Source organism: Scyliorhinus canicula, chromosome 11 (genome assembly GCF_902713615.1).
Source record: "Scyliorhinus canicula chromosome 11, sScyCan1.1, whole genome shotgun sequence".
Lineage (NCBI taxonomy): Eukaryota > Metazoa > Chordata > Chondrichthyes > Carcharhiniformes > Scyliorhinidae > Scyliorhinus > Scyliorhinus canicula.
In genome coordinates this window covers 22,949,773-22,969,638 of record NC_052156.1, presented here as the reverse complement: position 1 = coordinate 22,969,638, position 19,866 = coordinate 22,949,773, and the positions used below count along the sequence as shown (strand labels likewise).

The 19,866-nt window shown below is 44.6% G+C and overlaps 1 protein-coding gene across 3 annotated transcripts in view; it reads right to left on the bottom strand.

The window, feature by feature from the left end:
* LOC119973914 (inter-alpha-trypsin inhibitor heavy chain H3-like) overlaps positions 1-19,866 on the bottom strand; it is a 76,341-nt gene that overhangs the window by 1,097 nt on the left and 55,378 nt on the right. For all 3 annotated transcript variants that reach the window (XM_038812531.1, XM_038812532.1, XM_038812533.1), the window contains 6 exons: positions 16,309-16,359; positions 15,295-15,315; positions 12,800-12,913; positions 11,253-11,454; positions 3,342-3,514; positions 11-122 (listed from right to left, as the gene is read on the bottom strand). In XM_038812531.1, the coding sequence (XP_038668459.1) occupies positions 11-122; positions 3,342-3,514; positions 11,253-11,454; positions 12,800-12,913; positions 15,295-15,315; positions 16,309-16,359 (673 nt within the window). The remainder of the gene's footprint in view (positions 1-10; positions 123-3,341; positions 3,515-11,252; positions 11,455-12,799; positions 12,914-15,294; positions 15,316-16,308; positions 16,360-19,866) is intronic.

Below are 19,866 nucleotides of genomic sequence, written 5' to 3'. Positions count from 1 at the left end.
GCAACATTACCTTGTTACTCTAAGTTTCTGACCTTTTACAATCATTTTTGCACGAAGTTTGCTTTGATCTAAGCCAGGATGAATGAAAAATATCTCAGCATTCACTTGATGGTAAAACTGGCCTGTGTCAAAATGAAGAGAAATTAAGTTGATTGGAAACTTACAAATACAGCACAGGTGTCGCTGCAGAATAAAAAAGCGAGAAAGATCTAATGATTCGTAAGGGATGAATGAGTTTAGAAGCTGTTGCTAGATTTTGTGACTAAACCAAGAATTTCAGTTTTCTCATTGTGTAATGCTTTTGCTCTGCAAGAACTTTGGTGGTAATATATATAATAATATAATAATATATAAAATTAGTTTAATTGTTAATACTATTATGGGCCAGGATTTAGAGAGCACCAAAGTATATCATGGAGTTCACCTGACCCACAACTTTGAATAGATTTTGGTTATGGGGAGCACAAGGGTGTACTTTACAGGTGTGATGCAACAGAGATCTAAAAGTATTTTTAAACAAAAACAATGTTTATTCTATGAATCCAGTTAACATTTTTTAAACACACAGTAAACATCTTATCAACTACCGACACTGATAACCCCCCCAAAAAGATACAGTACTCTATAGGTAACCCTTAGTAACTTTCCTAACAACATCCGTAAGCCAAAACACTTTTTAACAAAGACAGTGGGTGGGATTCTCCCTTTGGGGGATTAAGTCCCCACGCCCGCCGGAAAACGGGCGAGAATCACTCTGGACTTTTTTCTCAAAAGTCCGGGATGATTCCCCGTGCTCCAGGAGACAATCAGGCCACCGGCATGCATCCTGCAGCTCTGGCTGCCGACGGGGCCCTGCTGGACAGACCGCACGGCCGCGCATGTGAGCGGCGGCCCGCCTCAGAGCATGCGCCGCTGAAATGGTGGAGCCACACAGCAGGCCCGCGTGGAGGAAGATAGGTCGGTCCCGGATCGCGATGGCCCGCCGATCAGTGGCCCCCGATCACGGGCCTGCCCGTCGTCGAGGCCCCCCCTGGTGTCCGAACCCCATGCCCCCCCCCCCCACCATAATGCACCCATCAGCCGCGACTTCAAGTTCCCTGTGGGTGGAACCATACTAGAATCACGCTGGCGGGACCCGGCGAGCACTCGGCCCGTCGAGCGCAGAGAATCGCCCGGGGGGGGGGGCAGGGCAGGGGTCGGGGGGCGTTATCCAATGGCCCCCAACTGGCACTGCGTCGATCGCGCACGCGTGTGTGAATGGCGGCGATTCTCTGGTCGCCGGAAAATCGCGTACCGGCGTGGGGGCCTATTTTGGGTAATTCTCCACCCCAGCGCCGAGCGCGATTCCGGAGCGAAGGCTCAGAGAATCCCGCCCAGTGGGTTTGAATTCTCTACAGAAGCAGGTATTACTTTGAAATCATCAAGTGATCTGGAGACATTCTTTAGAGAGAGAGAGCGATATACACCTCCTTGTTTGAATGCAGCTCTCCAATTGAAAGCGAAGCTAAAACACAGAGCCAAAAAGAGCTTCCAGCTCAAAACTAAAGTAAAAAGCAGAATCACATTCCATCTCCACCCACACAATGACAGCACTACAGCCATTTGATAAAACACACTTTTCTTAAAGGGACATTCACATGACAATACAGTAACTCAATTAAAATTGATTTTAAATAAAGGGTGGAATTCAGAGGCGGGTTCAGAGGTCGTGGTGGGTGTTTGGGTGGGGTGGTGAATGGCCTGTTTGATCAGGTGGGTATTTGCAAGATAGAGTATCCATTGCCTCCCTCTGATTTAGTCCAGGCTGGGAAGACTAGAGGGCAATTAAGGCACATAAGGGGCTGCTTAAGGGCCTGTAATCGCTGATATACAATCAGTGGCGATGAGGGGCAAAGTTGTGCAGACCTACTGCCAGGTATACAGGGTTGTCAACTGTGATTAAATGTAATCCTGGAGATATCATCACATGACTTGCACTCATGCTGCAGCCATTCATCGGCCAACACACCCCTCCTTGTGATGTACTGCCTTCCTATGCCAATTGGAAAGCAAAAAGGGTCATTACACAATTGGACAATGCTTAACTGTCAGCCAAACAGCTTCTGCCACCTCTCCCCCCCACCCCCCCTCACTCCCCACAGCCCCCAGTGGCTCACCCACATTTTCGATATATTTAGATTTGGTAAAGAGAAATGTTCAAAGAAAATTACAAAAAACTCTTCTAATGTCCCTTTTATTTTTTCTTCATTTTGCACACAGCAATGTCCTGAACATTGATCTTCAATTCCTGGAGACTCCAGGCCAATCCCTACAGGTATACCCTAGCTGGTAGTCATGAGGCCTCCTTGTCAGACACACATGCCCTTAAAATCAACCCGTCTTCCCCCCTAGAATCCTTGCTGCGGCCTCCCTGCCTAGCCATGTGAACCTACCCCACTCAGCTGTGCCCTGGGCCTTCATCGTTGTTCCCGGTTGCAGGATGCACTGCAGTGCTGGCAGTGGCCACTGCTCTTAGCGTTGGTGAGCTACCAGATTCTGATTGGCCAGTGGTTCATGGAGGTAGGACATCTGCCCTCCAGCAGGATATCTCGGGGGAGGGAAATTCCTCTCACAGGAGCCGGGACAGCCAGCAGCAGATAGATAGGTGCCCGATTGGGATGAAATCTCATTGGACCTATTGAAATGGCAACAGTGCGTTTCCACAGGCTTTCAGTTGTTGATCCCCCCTCTTTGTACTTATAAATAATAAGACTCACCAGTATTTGTGTTCTGGAACTGAAACCTTTTTAACCAGGATGAACTATTCTTTTCATTATTTATTTCACAAATGAGAGAACAAACTGATGTGAACATGTAGTTTTTGTAACAATCCAAGGACAAACACAGAATAAATGTTGTCAAATTCACAGTGTTTCAGTGAAGAATGGAAATTACTGCTCTTGGGACATGTGATCTGCAGTCATTCCTAAATTTCTGCAAAGGAATATGCAAAATTGTTGTACAAGAACTGCATTACCTGCTAGTGGTGTTCAATGTTCACAACAACACCAACAACTTGTATCTATATTGCACATTTAATGTAATAAGACATCCCAACCTGTTTCACAGGAACATTATAAAATAAACAAATGACACTGAGCCACATAAGGAAAGCCAGATAATGAAAGCTTGGTCAAAGAAGTAGGTTTTAAAGTATGTCTTCAAGATGAAAACCAAGATAGAGTTGTGGAAAAGTAAAGGAGGAAATTCCAGAGTTTATGGCCTTGGCAGCTGAAGGTACAGCCACCAATTGTGAAGCACTTAATCGGCTGGGCAACTAATTAAGCGAATATTCTACATACCGAGTAATCCATGTGTCATATTTGAGAATCTGTGGCTGTCAATTGTATAAAATCCCAGAAAATCTCTGTGTACAGTGTGATTTTTCCTCACCCGATGCAATACAATAACAAATGTTGCATCATCGCCCATTGTTAGTGTGAGATTCTTTTCTTTCATGATTGAGATCGAGAAACTAGAAAATAAATGTTAGAGATGATAAATGATGCTGATGTCCTGAATATTGAAAAAACACAAATAAAGCTCTCAAATTTCTCCATTCTAATAATAGTTTAACAATATATATATGTTAATAAGCAAACATTCCTAAAAGTCTCACTCAGTTAGTCTGTTGTAACAATTATTCTGTGGCCCTAGCTGACCTCAGTTGGAGTAATCATATACCATCGAGCAATCAACTCTCACCACAGTGGCAGGATTATAGTGCTCCTCTACCACAGGCCTCAATCATTTGTACCTTCTTTCAGCCTCACCCTTCATTACAAGCTACTGAACAGACTCCATTTGACCTCTTCTTGCATTCTCCATGCACTTGCTGTGTAATCTATAGCCCATCTTCAAAGCCGCATCTTCAGTATTTTAATGTTAGCTTTACTTTGTTTAGCGCAATGCATACTTTGTGTTAGACTTCAGATGTGACTTGGAAAGGGATCTGAAAAAGTAATGGCAATTAGAATAAATGCATGGGGCAGTGGGAAATGCTAAGGAGAGGAACCCTCTCACTCTAAAAGCATAGACGACTGATTGTGGTGTAGCAGCCCACTAACATCATTCAAGTATGAGAGCTGCTCGAGATCAAATCATAGTTGCATTAGGATGTGGGGGCAAGAACAGAAGAACAAAGGAATTAAGAGCAGAAGTAAAACTGGCATTCTTACACTCTGCTTGGAATTGCATTTGTAGATTGGCATGGTAGCCAACTGCTGATTTTCCCATGTGTCTTTGGATTGTCTAATTGACCAGGATAGGATTGCCCTTTCACTTATTTATTTGTCTTTGCAGCTGTGATTGTTTAGATTAGTACTTTCTAATAGATGTGTATTCACATGTGAATCCAGAACAGGTGCTTTCTTTTCTGGTTCCGATTTTCCTATGCCATGCTGTGGTTAAGGTACATCCCATTTTGGTCTAGATTTTACCAGCTTGCTCAAAAAGGGGGGAGGGTGGGGCACAAGCACTGTGTGGCTCACGAGGTCTCCCTGGCAGCAGTGGCCACACCCACAGTAGCAGCTCTCGGCCCTCACCAACTCCACCCCTCATTTGCTGGACCCTGCTTGACTGGCCCCAGCAACACCCGACCCCATCTATCTTGTTCCTAGTGGGGTATCCATTGCTGTCCTTCTTGACTGGGTGCAGTCCCAGCAGTGGCCACTGCACCCAGTGTTGTCACTAGGACTAAATAATCTTCCAAATGCCCTTCTGATGCTCTTGAAGATTGTAACCGGATGATGGGCTGGGGGTCCATACGTGGTCGAGGAGAGATTGCCCCAGGTCTACAGCATATCCCTCTCTGCCACCCTGACAAAACCCTGTGAGTGAATTCATTCAGCTTTGGCAAAACATATACTGCCAGTTTTACATGCTGAGAAATCTACCCACCTTCTCCCCTCTGTGAGACAACTAGGAAATCCCTCCCTTTGTGTTATAGATTTGGGTCTTTTATGGTTTTCCCACTTCCACTCAGTTTACACACTGCTCCTTTAATCAACTGCAAGGCAATATCATCTTAAAATGAACACAAAGCCACATATTTGTCAGGATTTTGTCAGGCCACTGGGGATCTTGCCCCAGTCAGTGAACTGGCAAGGAACCCACATCAGTTCTGTAGGTGAAGCACAACGGAATCAAGTGTCCTTCAGGTACTAACGTGACCACCGTCGGGCCATCCTTGCAGTTGAGATCCCCAGCAGCGCAAGTCTTGCCTGGAGAGATCTGATGGCCATTAAAGGCAGGTAGCTCTTCATCAATGTTAGCGAGAGTGGTGGCTGCTGACGGGAATGCACCCACCCGAGACCCAGAACCATCCAGACCAAAGGTGAGTGAATGTGGGATGGTGATTATCGGCTGAGGGTTGCGTAGAGACAGAGGCAAGCTGTTTTTCAGTGGCTCCACCACTCCCAATGCTTAGTCCCTTAATCAGGCAGAGCACTTAAATTCAAGGGACCCTCTCCTCCCACATCCACTGTGCCTCTGGAAACCCAACATGGTCTACTGGCAGCCTTCTGAGGGTGCGCATAAACTGTTCAGTTCCCATTTAATTTCTGAGCCACAAATAAATTGTGATAGGCTCAGGAATAATGGGTGTCAATTGGCCAATTAATGAGCCTAATTATAAGAGTCCTTCCTATGTATTTCATTTGTTCCCATTTATTTTGTTATATTTTATTATTTTGGTCCAGAGACCATAATCGGGGCGTGCAGAAGACAAAATTAAAACAGCCTGCTTGCCAGGACACTGTTCCCTAGAAAATACAAAAAGAAGTCAGACTAAGATCACCAGCTCTGGAGGGAGATGGTTCGATTGGTTAACTGGTAACTAGTGGGTTAGCCAGTATTCTGCCTGACAACAGTCAGTGATTCGTTCCTGCACAATGTTTTCAGAGAGAACTAGTTAGAAGAGTTTAGACCTTGGAAGTGAAAGGAACACTCTCGGTCTCCTGCTTGCTGAAGTGAAATAACCTCTATTGTTCCAAAAGCAGTGAGTGCCTGGCACATCCTTTGCTGTGAACTTGAAATTATACCGAGTCTGCAGGGAAACATAGAAGAGGAGCAGGAGGAGGCCCTTTGAGCCTGCTCTGCCATTCATTATGATCATGGTTGATCATCCAACTCAATAGCTTAATCCCGCTTTACCCCCCCCCCCCCCCCCCCCCCCCATATCCTTAGATCCCCTTCACCCTAAGTGCTATATCTGACTGGTAGACAACCCAGAGGGTAGACAACCTTGCCAGACCGAACCATCTCAAGCCTAGAAGAAAGAAGTACCAAAACAAAAGCTTGAACTTCAGAAAGACATGAACTGGAAGTCATCCCAGTGCATCAAAGATCGTTACCCTTTTATTTTCATTTATATTTTCTTTCCCTTTCCACCATACTTTCCCTTTTGTGTTGTTTGTCTGTGTGTACGTGTATACATAAAGAGTGGGGCAAGCTAGAAAGGAATGGGGTTGGGAAAGGGGTAGTAGTCAGTTACACTTTCTGGCTGTTTTGTTATAATACTGTACATAATAAAAGATTGCTTATGTTTAAAGTTACAAACCAGGTGACTGTGGTTTATGGAGCTCAACCAAGGACCTCGGGCATTTTAAATAAAATCTATTTTTATAATTTTAAAATAAATTTTGAGTACCCAATTATTTTTTTTTCCAATTAAGGGGCAATTATTGTGGTCAATCCACCTACTCTGCACATCTTTGGGTTGTAGGGATATGACCCACGCAGACACGGAGAGATTATGCAAACTCCACATGGGCAGTGACCCGGGGCCGGGATTGAACCAGGGTCCTCGGCGGCATGATGTAGCAGTGCTAACCACTGCGCCACCGTGCTTCCCTATTTTAAATAAAATCTATTGTCACCTGTGTTTCAACACTGTGTCAAATGGTGCTGGAATTGACCGTGCACTAGCCCAACATGTCTTGACGCTAATTAATATACCAGTAGCAGCCGAGAATCTTCTATCAGCCCTTTCTGCCCTATGAATTAATCGGGGAAGTTTGGCTGCTGCCTGCAAAATGATGCAGACCCTCCCCAATGTTAAAGGGGCCTGGCTGCCATGTTTCCCACTGCGACAGCTGTATTAAATCCAGCCCATTGGTTCCCAGATTGAAACTGGAATCTTTTTCCATTTGTTTTATTTAGGAAGATGGCTAACATTACAGCCCAGTGATATTGTCAAGGTGGAAATTGCAGCTATGAGGAAAGACTGGGTAGTTTTCCTAGGAACAGAACAGGCTGAAATGAAATTTGATTGTGGTGTAAAAGGTTGTGAGGGATATGGATAGAGTGGGAGGTGGGAAGGACCTATTTCCCTGAACAGCGAGATCAATGACTAGGAGGGATAGATCTACAGTGATTGTGAGAAGGATTGGAAGGTAGATAAGGAAACAATTTCACCCAGAGCATTTTGGGAGTCTGGAATACTGTCTGAAAGGTTATTTGAGGCAGAAACCCTCAACACATTTAAGAGGATCCAGATAGGCAACTGAATGCCATAACCTCCAGGGCTATGGGCCAAGTGTTGGAAAATGGGATTATGTTGGGTGGCTCATTTGTCAGCTGGCACAGATGGTGGCCTCTTTCTGTGCCATAGATTTTATTTCTTTTTCTAAATAACTAAAAAAGAGGAATGTACAAGTGCAGGAAGGGGGGGGGGGGGGGGTGTGGCAGTATGTGAATTGCTCCAAAGGAGTGTCAGCATGGATCTGATGGGCTGAATAGCCTTTTTTGTGCTTTAATGATTCCATAATTCTATGTTATATTCATTTCAATGAACAGACTGAACTCAACTTGCCCTCAAGAACATTGGATATTTGATTTTAACTGGATGACTTTGTAGAGGCATAGAAGCTATCTGGTCTGTGATTCCTTGAAATGCACCAACCAAACTGTGAACAACTCAAAATTCTGCATTGCATCTTCCAGTACTGTTTTGTTGGTAGCCAGACATCATGGCCAGAATTCTCCGGCTGTTGTGATTCTCTGTTCCTGCCGGCAGTGCACCCCCTGTCCACAGCTTTCCCAGGGTATGGGGAGGCTTCAATGGGAAATCCCATGACAAGAAGCGAGAGTAGAGAATCCTGCCACCAGCATATGGCATGCTGCCAGGAAACATGCAGCTGGGGGACTGGGGAATCAGTCCCATGAATTAGTGTTGGATCAGTCACAGAATATTCAGCCGCTGCCACATCTTCTATATTTGTCTCTTAGGCTATTTTGTTTGGATTACGATACTGCAGGAGATTGAGGTTGTACCTGATATCTGTATCATACAGTTAATCATTCTCCTTTTGTCCATAGCAAGCCATAACATTCCAGTGCTACAGAGGTAGATGGTGATGTATGTTAAGTGTGATTCTTAAAGGTGGCTTAATCAGATAGAATGTTTGTTTAAAATTTCTAAATCAATTTGTTCGACTGATCTTAGCATTTGATGGTCTGGGATTTAGGATAACTGTGCATTCTCATCCCCACTGCACGTACCTCCAACTCAAAACCTATCATCCCTGCCCAAAGCACTGCTCTGGTTGCATCAGTTTGTTTCACTCGTCCCATAATATTTGCTCATTTCCTTCCAGTTTGCACCACCTCACCAATTTCTGAGCTCCAGATGTTCAGTCCCTCTACTTTGATTGATCTCTGGAAGGTATGTCAAAAACCTTTGTTAGCACAGATTCCATGGGTGGGATTAAGTCCCCATGCCAGTGGGAAAACCGGCAGCAACCACTCCGGCATCAACAGCCCCCGAACGTGAGGAATTCTCTGAACGTTCGGGGGCGAGGTGAACGGCCGAGGGGTTGGCACAGCTTCAGACGGCGCCGAAGGGCCAGCGCGAGTTTGCGCTTGCGTGGACCAGTCGGCGTATTTCCGTGCATGCGCAGGGGGTTCTCTTCTCCGTGCCTGTTTCTGGGCAATATGGCGGAGCCCTACAGGGGCCCAGCGTGAAAGAAAGAAGTCCCCCCCACGGAACAAGCCCTCCCACAGATCGGTAGGCCTCGATCGAGGGCGAGGCCACCGTTGGGGCCCCCCCTGGAAAAAAGTTACATGGAAAAAAGCAATATTTTGCACCTTCTTTGAAGTTAATTATTTTATTAAGCAGCTAGAAAAGAATGACTAGGAATGTCAGTTGAATTGGGTGAGAAATGAAAAAAAAATGAAAATCGCTTATTGTCACGAGTAGGCTTCAATGAAGTTACTGTGAAAAGCCCCTAGTCGCCACATTCCGGCGCCTGTTCAGGGAGGCTGTTGCGGGAATTGAACTGTGCTGCTGGCCTGCCTTGATCTGCTTTCAAAGCCAGTGATTTAGCCCAGTGTGCTAAACAGCCCCGTAAAATGAAATGAAAATCGCTTATTGTCACAAGTAGGCTTCAATGAAGTTACTGTGAAAAGCCCCTAGTCGCCACATTCCGGCGCCTGTCCGGGGAGGCTGGTACGGGAATCGAACCATGCTGCTGGCCTGCTTGGTCTGCTTTAAAAGCCAACGATTTAGCTCAGTGAGCTAGGTGTGAAATTCTGCTGACATCAGGTGAATATCATAGAATTTACAGTGCAGAAGGAGGCCATTCGGCCCATCGAGTCTGTACCGGCTCTTGGAAAGAGCACCCTACCAAGTTCAACACCTCCACCCTATCCCCATAACACAGTTATCCCACCCAACACTAAGGGCAATTTTGGACACTGAGGGCAATTTATCATCATGGCCAATCCACCTAACCTGCACATCTTTGCACTGTGGGAGGAAACCAGAGCACCCGGAGGAAACCCACGCACACACGGGGAGGATGTGCAGACTCCGGACAGACAGTGACCCAAGCCGGAATCAAACCTGGGATCCTGGAGCTGTGAAGCAATTGTGCTATCCACAGTGCTACCGTGCTGCCGACGGTATGGGAATATGGGAAGCTGGAGACAACGTGACCACGGGAACACACATTAGACCCAAATCGGAGTCAGAGTTCTGAGCTGGGGGCACTATTTGATAATAAGGCAACTTTAGAAATGACAAAAACCAGATGTAACACCCCTCTTGGATCAAAGCACTTTTGAACATCACAAAGGAAACAATGTAATCAGAGATTGATGAGCTGAAGTCATGCTCAATATGAATACATTGTCATGTTAGAAACAATTCAGATTAAAGGTACCTTGTACAATCAAGAGTAAAATAAAGTTACTTTACGATAATGTCATGAAAACTTTATAACTGCTAGAAGGGGAATATAAACCCTAAAAAAGCGGACAGCCAGCAGAGGCAGCTCTCATAGTTCGGGCATGGGAAGAATAGAACATAGCAACTGAGCAGAACAGCGAATCCATCTGGAGAAGACCAAAAGCTAAAGAAGAGAGAGTCAGCTCTCATAACTCCCCTCGGTCATGGGAAAGATAGAGCATAGCAACCGAGCGGAACAGCGAATCCATCTGAGAAAGACCAAAAGTTAAAGAAGAGAGATTGTCAAGGTGGACCTGAAGGTCTTTTCAACCAACCACGGGAAACCAGAAGCAAGATCTTTTTACTTTTCTGTAAAGACAGTGATTGCATCTTTTAAAAGAAAAAATATAATAATTAAATAACTTAAAGTTTTAACCTGAAACAGTGGTTATTACAAAATCTACTTTACTTACTTAGCAATGCGGAACCCAGGATCGATGCTACTATGTGGTAAGTAGATAAAGGTCTTCTATGAAGATATGGGTTATACCGGGGGATAACTTGAAAATATAGTTTGACCTGAATAGCACCCACCTAAGCCTGCATAGGAGTCAGGGAGTGAGAATCTCTGTTCACCATTTAGAATGTCTTATTGACCCTTTTTGGTACAGGCAGAATTCTAAGAATAGTGGTGAGTTTTTTTTACTTCAAGGGGTGAAAACAATTGATATGGACCATAAAAGCCTTTACTTAATAAAACATCTTTTATTTTTTTTAATCAATGTCAATATCAGATTAATCCTCCTCCAAGTATTTGACTGTTATGATTCTTCACTTAGGTTTCTAACTGCAGCAATATTGCTATTCTACCTTGTGTATGCGATGGCGACTTCTTGGTTCCTATTTCTATTTTGCTTTGAATTTTTTTCATTGCAAGGCCTTTTCTGAGAATTAAAGTAATTTCTTGGCTCGATTTACACCAATGCTGCCACCAACTTTTGTCTGAAACAGATGTGATGCTGCTGTATTGCTATATAGACCATACCTCTCTTTTGTTAAAGATGTTGTTGTTGACCAAGAGAAAGAAACCTTATCCTCTCCGTAAGAGACTGCAATCATTTGTGTTGAAACTTCAACTTTCACATCCATTTTATTGTTCACAATTCCAAACTTTCCAAAGTAAGTTTTTATTTTCTTGTTATTTTCTGTTTCCTTCACTCCAATCAACTGTCCATTTACCACAAAATCTACATACAAATTTGAAAACATTAATGAATATTAATCAATTCAAAATCTGGAGAATCGTATTTGCATAAAACCAAATGATGAATTAAAATAATTGTTACAGGAAGGAACCAGGAAACGTTTAATTATAGGGAATAATTGAATTGTTAATAGCTAAGTTTCATTTGATTTCATTTATCTGCAACATAAGCGACATTAATTAAATTGACAAATATCAGGCTGTCAATAATCTACAATGATGTATAAAGACAAGAAGGATAGTATGAAAGCAGTGAAATGGCCATGGTGCCAAGAATGAAAAGATATTTGTTGTAGATATAAGGAGATCCTATCCAATGTCCTTTATCCACTAGTAAAAATTAAGGGAAATAATGAAGATTAGATTTAGATTTATTGTCACGTGTAACGAGGTACAATGAAGAGTGTTGATCTGCGTACAGTCCAGATTTAGAAGTTTTTGATTTAGAAAGCATCCTATCTGGCTGCATCACAGCCTGGTAAGGCAACTGCTCAGCCCAAGACCATAAGAAACTACAGAGAGTCGTGAACACAGCCCAGTCCATTACGCGACCCACCTCCCATCCATCGACTCTGTCTACACCTCCCGCAGCCTTGGGAAAATGGGCAGCATAATCAAAGATCCCTCCCACCAAGGGTATTCTTTCTTTCAACCTCTTCCATCGGGCAGAAGATATAAAAGTCTGAGAACGCGCATTAGCAGATTCAAAAACAGCTTCTTTCCCCCTGTTACAAGACTCCTGAATGGCCCTCTTATGGACTGAACTGTTCTCGCCACGAATCTTCTCTATTGTGCAGCACGACACTCCGTATGCTTCACCCGCTGCCTGTGTCTGTGTATTTATCGTGTCCTATGTTTGTTCATGTATGGAACGATCCATTTGGACTGTACGCAGAACAGTCTTTTTCACTGTACCTCGGAACTTGTGACAATAAATAAATCTAAATCTAACCGAATACACGTAATAAAATTAGAAGCATTATACTAAACTGTCAATTCAAAAGGTTACATGTTCAAATCCTGGCCCCATCTCAGTTATGTTGAAATATGAAAAAGCCCCCAGAATGTGTCTGAGGCTTAGATTTTGTTTACTACTCACTACAAATAATAACTTATTATTTTCTGATCTTTTCTCATTTTGAATTACTAAAGGCTTTGCTGTCAGATTTTCCTATATCAGCCAGGAATGCGGACAGATCAAACAGCAATATTCCTGAATTGTCAGCATGAATGTCACTGTATGATCTGCTAACTCAGATGTTTCTTTTGTTAGCAATGCACAGCTATTTTCCTTTACTTGTACAGCTTGTGGCAGAGCTTGCACCTACCTGTAGACGGATCTGCCACCAGGTTTAGAATTGCACCTGGTTTCCCATCAATGTTGAAACAAATGGCATCACTGTGATCATTTATTGAAATGATAAAATGAGGATCGGTGTCAACTTGAAAAAGATGTAAAAGTTTTAGAACATTAAAGCATTGTCACTTTTATACAATAACGCTTCAACTTCACACATTTGTAGGAACCCACCAATGCTCTTGCTGCAGCACCTTCCAAACCCATGACCGCTACCATCTAGAAGGACAAAAGCAGCAGATACATGGGAACACCACTACCTGGAGGTTCCCCTCCAAGTCATTCCCCATCCTGACTTGGAAATCTATTGCTGTTCCTCCACTGTTGCTGTGTCAAAATCCTGGAACTTCCTTCCTAACAGCGCTGTGCATGTACCTGCACCTCAGGAACTGCAGTGATTCAAGAAGGCAGCTCACCACCTCTCAAGGGTAATTATCAATGGGCAATACATGCTGGTCTAGCAAGCAACGCTCACATTCTTTAGATTATTTTAAAAAAATTATTACAGAAGCAAAACAATCTTCAAAGGAAGTCAGGCATTTCCTTCTGCATGTTCTGAATTTGGCAGGGAAACAGGGCAGGGAGACAGGGTTTAAAATAATTTACCCTCCACTGAATCTCCTGAAATACTTCAGAGAAAATGGCCCTTACTTTGCTGTGGGTTTCATTATAGAATTTACAGTGCAGAAGGAGGCTATTCGGCCCATCGAGTCTGCACCGGCTCTTGGAAAGAGCACCCTACCCAAGGTCAACATCTCCACCCCATCCCCATAACCCAGTAACCCCACCCAACACTAAGAATATATAGTTCATAATTCATACATTTTAGAATATAAATTTTAGGAATTGAAGTTGTAACTGTAGAAAATGGGGGCACCAGACTGAGAAACTGATAAGCAACCCTGAAGTAAATGCAATTCAAATATGCTTGGAGTTAATTACAGTTAAAAGCTAACTTATGTTTACTTTGCAAGATCAGAGCTGATTGTGGAAAAAACCTGAAAACCGCCACAGAAGAAGCTAGAAGCTAGCAAGTTTGGGAACGAGGGTCATAAAATTCAATTAGAGATAGAAATGATACATATGGTTTCCCAAAATCAAGGAAAACTTTGGAATGAAAAAGTACCTAATGTGCATTTATACCTCGGAATGGGTCACCTGTGTAATAGATATAATGGTTCTGAGTGGAGCTTTATTGGAGACTTATTTGGTTCAATTTATCTGTGTGTTTACAGACAGAAGCAGTCAATTCAGTGCAGGTTTCATAAGGGAAATTTAGCTAGAAGATTTGCTCCAGCTTGCAGCTAGTGGAGGAAATCTACAGTGGTCCTTCCTTGTGACAGAAAACAATCAACGCAAAGTTGAAACAGCCCACTTTGCAGGATACTGTGTTCCCATGTTTTGTGTTTGAGAGTGGAGAAGCCAGACTCTTCGGCACCAGATGGATCGAGGAACCGGTTGTGAAAGGAATCGGTTCGATTTGTTAACTGGTAACCAATGGGTTGGCCAGGGGCAGTGTTCTGCCTGACATTGGTCAGTGATTGGTTCCTGCATTATGCCTTCTGAGGAGAACTTGGCAGAAGTGTTTAAACCTTGGAAGTGAAAGGAACACCGTCTCCCTCCCCTGCATGCTGAAGTGAAAGAACTGCTGTATTGTTCAGAAAGCAGTGAGTGCCTGGCACATCCTTTTCTGTGAAACTGAAATGATGTAAGGTAAACAACCTTGCCAGAGAAAACCATTTCAAGCTAAGAAGGAAAATGTATCAAAACAAAAGCCTGAACCTCAGAAAGACAATGACTGGAAATGATCCCAGTGCATCAAAGATCAAAGATCTTTATCCTCTGGGTCAAATGGAGCTGGAATTGACCAGGCACTAGCCCAGGGTGTTGCGACATTATGCAGGACTGGGAACAGGCTGTAGGTTAGGTAGCTCTTCGTTTCCAAAAGAGTAGCTAGCCAGTAGAATATGTTTTCAGCTGTTGTGGAGGATATTGACCATCTGAATGTCTATAAGAGAGGACTAGACCAGATTTCCACTGGGGCACAGATTGCACCATATTGAAGCTAATGACGGGTTCTTCCGATCCCTTCCGCTGGCAATGTCACCGATGTCAATGGAATTTTGGCTGGCTCACCACAACTGCTGTGGCAAGTCAGGAAAATCTCGGCCTAAATATTTCTATAAATTTGCCCAAAATGATCCCCTGGACTGAAGAAGATGGAGAGGAATTTTGCTCTGCTTATTTACCTAATTGGGCCTGGATGCTTTCTCCTTCATCTCTCCCAGTTCATTACATGGCTGCAGTGATGGAGATAGGTGGGAAGTGTTTAAACATGAAGCTGCTGAGTGGTCCTGATAGATCACCTGGTCTTTTCCTGTCCATTAATTTTATATGTAACTGTATAAGGCTGAAAGGTTTATCAACACACCTATGTAAAGAATAAATGCTTAAGCTGTGTCTTACCAGAAGTGAAAGCACGCCCTTCTGCAGAGAAAAAGATTAAAATTAATGTGGAACCAAATAACTAAAGTAGCTTAAAGTATTTCATTGCTGAACCTCCTTGCAATATCTTCTGGGAATAAGTATTTTTATTAGATGTGCTGATTAAAACTGTTATTGATTTCACAAGTAACTGATCTTTAAATTTATATCCTTGTTTTCAAATCCCTGCATGTCCTCGCCCCTCCCAAACTCTTCCTTCAAACCACCTTTCTGCTAGGTTACCAATCAAGTATACAAATGAACTAAAACAATTCTCCTAATTTTGCCAGTGGTTAATGACAAAACTGAAGACCGTATAAACAGCAAGAATTGAAGGAAGCATTTTCTTGCCACACAACAATTGATGACCAGCAAGGACCATTAAAAAGACTGATCAAACAATTTAATTAAATTGTGTTTCTTCTGATCTCCCTGTACTCCTGAGCTAACAATTTGATTGAAAACATTATATAACTTTGAATGTAGTTATTAAGACTTTAGAAAAATAATGGAGCTCACAGGAACTTGCCTTCAAATATTTTCTTCTCTTCCACTAACAGTGTGATGTGCTTCTTTCCATTTCCGTCCCACTACCACTCCTCCCTTGTGTTAAAGTAGCAATCTAGCTACACATAAATCTGCCTTAATCACATAACCAATTACAATTTTAAGGAATCATCACACAAGCAGAACTTTTGTGAATATGCAATATAATATGCATATTTCATCTCATGTTTCCACCTTCCAGTAGTATTCTCATTTTCACTCACAGGCATAAATTATTTCCTTCCCATTCTAGCTCTGGCATCTGCTTTAATTTATAAAGAAGCTACCAGCCCCAATCCCTAACACTGGCAAATGAGATGGCAATGGCTTGAAATCATGACTTCTTTTACATATTTGACTTGATAAAGAAACTCTCACACTTGAAGATCAACTTATTACTTTTTTCAGATGTACCTCAAAATATGATTATGATTTGTTCACAAAACTTACTCTGTGCAAATCCTGGTGCATAGTGCAGTTTTTGGTGTCTCTCGACATTCACTGAAAAATAAATAAAAACATATATCTATTTATAACATTTTTAAAGATCTGTATCTAGCATGTATCCAAAGACAGTTATTGGATCCAATTGTAGTAAGGTTTTTAAAGTATTATGTGCTTTGTAAAAATATATCAATTTATTTGCAGATTCTAGTCAATTGCCTACTCTGCACAGTAAGCAAGATTAGATTTAGATTTATTTATTGTCATGTGCACCGAGGTACAGTAAAATGTATTGTTCTGCGTACAATCCAGGCCAGATCGTTCCAAATATGAAAAACAGAGGACATATGTCGAAAACATAATGTAAATGCATAGACATCGGGTGAAGCATCCAGAATGTAGTACTACTCAGTCGAGAAGATTCATGGAGAGATTGGTGCAGTCCATAAGAGGGTCATTCAGGAGTCTGGTAACAGCAGGAAAGAAGCTGTTTTTGAATTTATTAGTGCGTGTCTCAGACCTTTGTATCTCTGCCCGATATAAGAGGTTGGAAGAGACAATAACCTGGGTGTGCGGGGTCTTTGATTATGCTGCCTGCTTTCCCAAGGTAGCAGGAGGTATAGACAGGGTTAAGAGGTGGGAGGCAGGTTTGCATGATGGACTGGGCTGTGTTCACGACTCTCTGTAGTTTCTTATGGTTTGGGGCTGAGCAGTTGCCACACCAACCTGTGATGCAGCCAGATAGGATGCTTTCTATGGTGTAAGAATTGGTAAGAGTCAATGCGGACAAGCCGTATTTCCTTAGTTTCCTGAGGAAGTTTAGGCGCTGTTTTGTTTTCTTGGTCATAGCGTCGACGTGGGTGGACCAGGACAGATTGTTGAGGATGTGCACACCTCGGAATTTGAAACTGTCAACCACCTCCACCTAAGCACCATTGATACACACAGAGGTGTGTATGACACTTCGCTTCCTGAAGTCGATGACCAGCCCCTTCGTTTTGCTGACATTGAGGGGGAGATTGTTGTTGTTGCACCGTGCCACCAGGTTCTCCATCTCCGTCCTGTACCAATCCACCTAACCCACACATCTTTGGACTGTGGGAGGAAACCGGAGCACCCGGAGGAAACCCACGCACACAGGGGGAGGACGTGCAGACTCCACACAGACAGCGACCCAGCCGGGAATCGAACCTGGGACCCTGGAGCTGTGAAGCATTTATGCTAACCACCATGCTACCCATGCTACCCTGTTGAGGATCACCATCCCAATAACCCCCCTTTCCAACCCCAACCCCGCCTCCCCATATGCAGCGGGATTCTCCCTTCTGAGGGACTAAGTCCCCATGCCGGCCCCATGCCGGCGGGAGAAAGGGCCTCAACCACTCTGGCTAGGTGGACGCCGGAGGGGTTGGCGTCGCTCGAGCCGGCGCCAAAGGGACTGTGTGAGTTTGTGCAGGCGCCGAAGGGCCGGCGTGATCTCGTGCATGCGTAGAACTGCCGGTGTGGTTCCGCTTACACACGCTGGCCGGTGTATTTTGGCGCATGCGCGGGGGGGGTTCTCTTCTCCGCGCCGGCCATGGCGGAGCCCTACAGGGGCCGGCGCGCAAGGAAGAAGTGCCCCCACGGAACAGGCCCGCCCACAGATCGGTGGGCCCCAATCGCGGGCTAGGCCACCATGGTTAAGTCACATGATAATCCTATCGGTCTCAATAAAATCGCCTCTCATTCTTCTAAACTCCAATGAGTGCAGACGCAATCTACTTAACCTTTCCCCATCAGAAAATCCCTCCATACTTGAGATCAACTGAGTTGACCCTTCTCTGGACTGCCTCCAATGCCATAGAAAACGGCCACTACGGAAGGGTGCACGCACAATAAGTCCTCGGCGGGCCAAATAGAATGCCGGTCCCCATCCAGGCCGGCTTTTACGTAGTCAGTGTCGAGGCTCACCTGGGCAGGCCTCCGCCCACGAGCAGGGGAGTCTGTGTCCCACAGGGAGATCGATTAGGGCCTCAGGAGGGTTATTACACCACTCAAATGCAGAATAGAGATGTGAGATGAAAGTCGTGGGCATATTGTAAGTGTTTGGTCGCTCATCTTTATTTTTGAATTATTCATAGTCAGGCAATTTGTCTTCGACAAGATGTAAATGCTTGTCGATGGAGGCTGCGCGAGGCAAGCTTCATTACTATTTTCAACGAATCATTACGTTTATTTCTAGTTGGATGGCAGTGATGAATTGTGGCACTTCTTCAAGGAACAGAATTGCTGTTGGGTTCTTTCTCAGACAGTCTTTGGGCCCATGAGATGGAATGTCCCGGGCGGACAGTGGAATGTGATACCGAAGGCGGGAGTCGGACTTTGCCAAACGGTCCGGAGCGCCAGAGCTCATCTCACAGCAGGTCGTCAGTTTCCTCCATCACATGGACCAGGCTTGCGGATACAGCGAACCCAGGGTCAACATCCTGTAGTGGAGGGGGTGGAGGTGCTAGGGCGGTGGGGATGGAGTGAACGGAGGGATCGCAGGAGAGGGAGGTGGGTGGCAGGAAATGAAATGAAATGAAAATCGCTTATTGTCACGAGTAGGCTTCAATGAGAGCGGGGTGGGTGGCGATGGAGGGGGGAACGTGGGACAGGGAGGTTGAGTTGCCGGTGGCCAGGTCTCCTCGTCAGCACCTGGAGGTGATGAGGTTCTCCCACGTGCAGTGTCCCTGGCATATAAGTTGTATGGCCTCCCATGCCTGCCCAGTCCCCATGCCCTGTCCATCCTGCGCATCCTCCTTGTCAGGAGAGGCCTGGCGTCTCTTACCCTCCCACCCTTCCCTCCCCTTTTAGCATGACCTCCCTCTGCAGCACAATGTTGTGCAGGAAACACCAGGCCAGCATGATGTGGGAGACCCTCCTAGAACTATATTGGAGGGACCCACCAGAGGGGTCCGGAACCGGATCTTAAGTGCGCCGATGCATCGCTCAATGACACATCTGATTTCAGCATGGGCATCATTATAGTGGTTCTCCACATTGATCTGGTGACTCTGGACTGGCGTCATTAGCTGCGGCCGCAGCAGATGACCATTGTCACCCAAGAGCCAACCCCTCACCTGAGTGGTGCCTTGAAAGTATTGGGCACTATCGAGTGCGCCAGGATGAATGCGCCATGCACTCTGCCTGGATATCGGACATACATATACATGATGTGCAGATGGTGGTCACCACCTGCACATTCATGGAGTAGAAGCCCTTCCTACTGATGAAGGGCACATCCTCATTCATTGGTGCCTGTAGGTGGACATGTGTCCTATCTATCAACCCCTGGACCTGGGGCTTGCCAGCGATGGTGGCAAATCCCACTGCCGGGCATCCTGGTGGACTCAATTCACATTGAAGTTTATATAGACTGCTGCCCAGGCATATAGTACATCTGTGAAGGTGCGGATGCACCTGTGTACGGATGTCTGAGATATCACAGGCAGGCCCCCGCTTGGTGCCTATAAGGACCCCATGGCAAAAACATTCACTTTGACGACCACCGGGAGTGGATGTCCTCCTCCACACCCCCGCCAT